This window comes from Corvus brachyrhynchos, unplaced genomic scaffold, assembly GCF_000691975.1.
Source record: "Corvus brachyrhynchos isolate BGI_N302 unplaced genomic scaffold, ASM69197v1 scaffold219, whole genome shotgun sequence".
NCBI lineage: Eukaryota > Metazoa > Chordata > Aves > Passeriformes > Corvidae > Corvus > Corvus brachyrhynchos.
In genome coordinates this window covers 183,463-187,171 of record NW_008240034.1, presented here as the reverse complement: position 1 = coordinate 187,171, position 3,709 = coordinate 183,463, and the positions used below count along the sequence as shown (strand labels likewise).

General features: G+C 59.3%; 1 protein-coding gene across 1 annotated transcript in view; it reads right to left on the bottom strand.

Moving 5' to 3' along the window:
* ZNF414 (zinc finger protein 414) overlaps positions 1-2,014 on the bottom strand; it is a 2,704-nt gene extending 690 nt beyond the window's left edge. Inside the window, exons 1-5 of the mRNA XM_017743793.1 lie at positions 1,130-2,014; positions 691-786; positions 505-612; positions 206-311; positions 6-59 (exon numbers count right to left, since the gene is read on the bottom strand). Coding sequence (XP_017599282.1) covers positions 6-59; positions 206-311; positions 505-612; positions 691-786; positions 1,130-1,301 — 536 coding nt within the window. The 5' untranslated portion in view covers positions 1,302-2,014. The remainder of the gene's footprint in view (positions 1-5; positions 60-205; positions 312-504; positions 613-690; positions 787-1,129) is intronic.
* Between the last annotated feature and the right edge of the window lie 1,695 nt (positions 2,015-3,709).

Genomic DNA, 3,709 nt, shown 5'->3' with positions numbered 1-3,709 from the left:
CGTGCAGGTGCTTGAAGAGCGAGCGGTGGGTCCGGAAGCGCAGCAGGCAGGTCTCACACCTGGGCGGTCGGGAAAGCACCGTCAGTGACGCTCCCCCCGGCATCGCCCCCAGCCCAGCCCGCTGCAAGGGGGGCTCGGGGACGCCCGGGAGCTGCCAGGTGTCCCCAGAGGGGACGGGATGGGGACAGGGAGCAGCGGGACTCACTTGAAGTAGCGATTTGGCTTGTAGTGCACCTTCATGTGGGCCATTAGGTCCTGCATGCTGGGGAAGGTCTCGGTGCAGCCCAGGGTGGGGCAGTGGAAGGTTTTGCCTGAGCAGAGAAATTCAGAAAGAGATTCAGCACCAGCCCGGCTTGGGACAGCCCCACTGCTGGGTCCCCAGCACCTCCCACGCTCCCCCCACTCCCATCTCCTGGAACACCACCACGGGCCCTGCCTCAGCTCTGAGCCCTGCTCTGCTCCCTCCCACCCAAAAAAAGGGCACGTGGCGTGTCCTGGCCTTACCCTCCAGGGACTGCGTGGGTCTGTAGTGGACCTTCAGGTGGTCCATCAGCTCCTGCATGCTGGGGAAGGCCAGTTTGCAGCCGTAGCTCGAGCACTGGTAGTGTTTCCCTGCAAGGACACAGATCCGTCGGGCTCGTCCGTGCCCCGGCTGTCGCTGTCCCCTCCCCGGGGCGGGGCTGGGCTCACCTGGGACAGGTCTGCGCTTCAGCGGCCGCAGCTCCGGGGCCGGGGTCCCTGCGCTCCCCGGCATCGGGGCACTGGGCAGGCCTGGGTCACTGCAGCCTGCGGGGAGAGGGTGTGAGGCTCAGCCCTGCCAAACCACCCCTCTGCCCTCCCCATCCCTTAAAAACAGCGGAACGGGGCCCGGGGGGTCTGGCTGGAGAGGGCTGGAGCCCTCCAGGGAGGGAGAGCTGGGAGGGGCTTTGCTCTAGGAAAAGCTGAGGTGGGAGGGTGAAGCCTGATGGTGCCTGGAACACGCTGGGTGATGCCACCTGTACACCCAGGCACATCCTGGCACAGCTGAGCACATCCCCATGGGGTGGGATTCGGCCAAAGGGACCTCCTAGGACAAAGGCGTTCCCCCTGCTCCTCCCCGACTCCTCTCACCACCCCTGAGGGCACTCACCTGCCCCCTCTGTGCCAAATTTCCCCCGCAGGGAGAAGGTGGCCACAGCCTCGTCTTTCTCCGTCTTCATGGCTTGGCTGGAGCTGGGCACGGGCACAGGGACACGGCGGCTCCTCCCAGCGATGCTGCACCGGGAGCAGGGGAGGGAGGTCAGATCCCAGCCCGGGACCATGGTGACTCCCTCCTCCTGCTCCTTCTCCTCCTCCTCCTCTTCCTCTTTTTCCTCCTCCTCGGTGCCCCGTGGCCGTGGGACCGACCCTCCCACCCGGGGCCGAGCCCACAGGAGATCCTGGCTTCACAGGGGCTTTGAACCCAGAGCTGGCACTGTCCCTTCCTGCCTCTCCGGCCCCGGGGTGTCCCCAAAGCCCCCAAATGCCCCCACAGGTGTCACCAGGATCCTGCTCGTGTCCAGCTCACAGCATCTGTAGCCAAAAATTGCCCGAAGTGCAGGATCCCCTCCAAGGCACAGCCAAACCAGGGACTGCCAGAGCTGTTCCAGCCTCCTGCTCCCAAGGCTGGGGGGGCTCCCCTCCAAATTCCAGAGGGTTTTCCAGTCAGGAGGAGCAGCAGGTCCCACTGAGTGACTGGGAGTTGGTGATGGGCACGTGGGGACAGCTCCTGCCCAAAATGACATCGGCTTGGCCTCACCATGCCTTGGCACGAGGCTCCTACATGAATAAGCCAAACTCTAATTCCCAGTGAAAACCATCTGGAAAACCCCCTCGGTTTGGGAGACTTCTCTGTAGTGTCTTAACGTTGGAGTGAGAGACAAAATGATGATCATAATGGCGATAATAATGCTAATAAATCATAAGCAGTGATGAAAACAAGGACAAAAGGATAAAATAAAAAGGATGAGAGGCTAAAAATATTTATAATAATGCTGATAATGATAATGATGAAATTGATCATAATTGTAATAATTATAATAATGATAAAAATTATAATAATAGCAACAATAATAAATATCAGTGCTGGGGCTGTGAAGTGGGCACTGGCCAATGTTTCCCCAAGAGCTCAATAATTCCTTGGGAAATCTCCCCGGGGATCAGCTCTGCTGGCTGGGGCACCCCATCCTTCCCATTAACATCTGCTCCAGAGGCATTTTCCCAGCTTTTAGCTCTGGGGGGTCTGGCCCTGCGGGGCTCAGCCTGGCCAAGCCGGACCCAGCAGCTGTTCCTGCAATACCCAGCACGCTGGGATCACAGCCCAGTGGGAAATAAATCAGGGAGTGGGGGAAAGATCCATGTGGGATTATTGCTGTGGCTGCTCCCGGCTTTGTCTGTGGGTTGTGGGGCTTTTTTTTGTTGTTTTCTCAGCTCAGCGGCCTCGGGATGGAATCAGCCAACCATGGAGGGGGACTGGCCATGGAACAGGGAATCTGGGGGAGGGCTGGGGCTGGTCATGGCCCAGGGGGGGAAATTCAGCCCTGCATGGAGGGGATGCTCCATCTCCATCCTTCTTCCCTGCAGGACATGGGGTAAACAGAGAAAGTTTAATGGAGCTTTGTTTATCAGGTAGAAATGAGGGTTTTGGTGGGAAAAAAGGTCTTGGGAATCTTCTTTTTGGGGAGACAATGCTGAAAAGCTCGAGGCAGGGCTGTGTCTGTCTGCCCAGCCCCGGGCAGTGTCCCTGTGGCACCGCCACGTTTTCGTGCCCGACCCTGAAGCCGTCAGAGCTTTCAGAGCTGCCAGAGACTGGAGTGAACAAAAATTCCTGCTTCCCTGCTGGAAATGCCACTCTGGACCAAAGCTGGGTGGCACAGCCTGTGCTCAGGACCCTTGGCAGACCCTTGGCACCGATGGCCTCCAGTTGAGCCCGAGCAGAGCCACAGCACTGGGGGCTCAGCTGCAGCACAGGGAAGTTTTTCCAAGAGATCAGGAAATTCTTCCTCAGCAGCAGCGCAGCAGGGGACAGGGAGCTCCTGGTGCTCCAGGGTCAAACCCAGCAGTGCCTTTGCATGTTGGAACCTCCGTCCTGTCCCTCTGGGATCACAGAAGCCGCTCTCCATTTCCCCATTGCAGCATCCCAGTGATGCCCTGTAAGCTGGTTTTTTCCTTGGAAAAGCTGGGAAAATGCCTCTTGAGCAGATCCTGTGAGGGCAGGTGGGATGGACGCTGGGCTTGTGGCCCCGATGTTCCACAGGGGTGACACGGCAGAGGACACGGTGGCAGCACCATGGCATCACCCTGTGCCCAGCCCAAGGACTGGGTCTTGGAGAGCAGGTGGCACCTGGATCATCTTGCTGTCATTTGTCACCTCCCATGGGACGCTGGCCAACACTTCTCCTCCTGCAGGACTGTCTGTTCTGCAGCCCTGAGCGTGACACCCCGACCCAGGTGCTGCTGACCTGCCACTGTCCCCATCCCCAGTAACCTCCTGTGGTCACCAGAGATGTGACTGCCCCAGAAATGTGACCCCCTGGTGACATGATTCCTCCAGAGGCAGGACATCCCCCTAGAAATATGACACCCCCCGAGATGTGACCCTCCTGGAGATGTGACCCCCCAGAGACACGACTGCCCCTGAGATGTGACCACCAGTGCAAACCTGCCCTGGACCCCCCAATCCTGGAGCCGC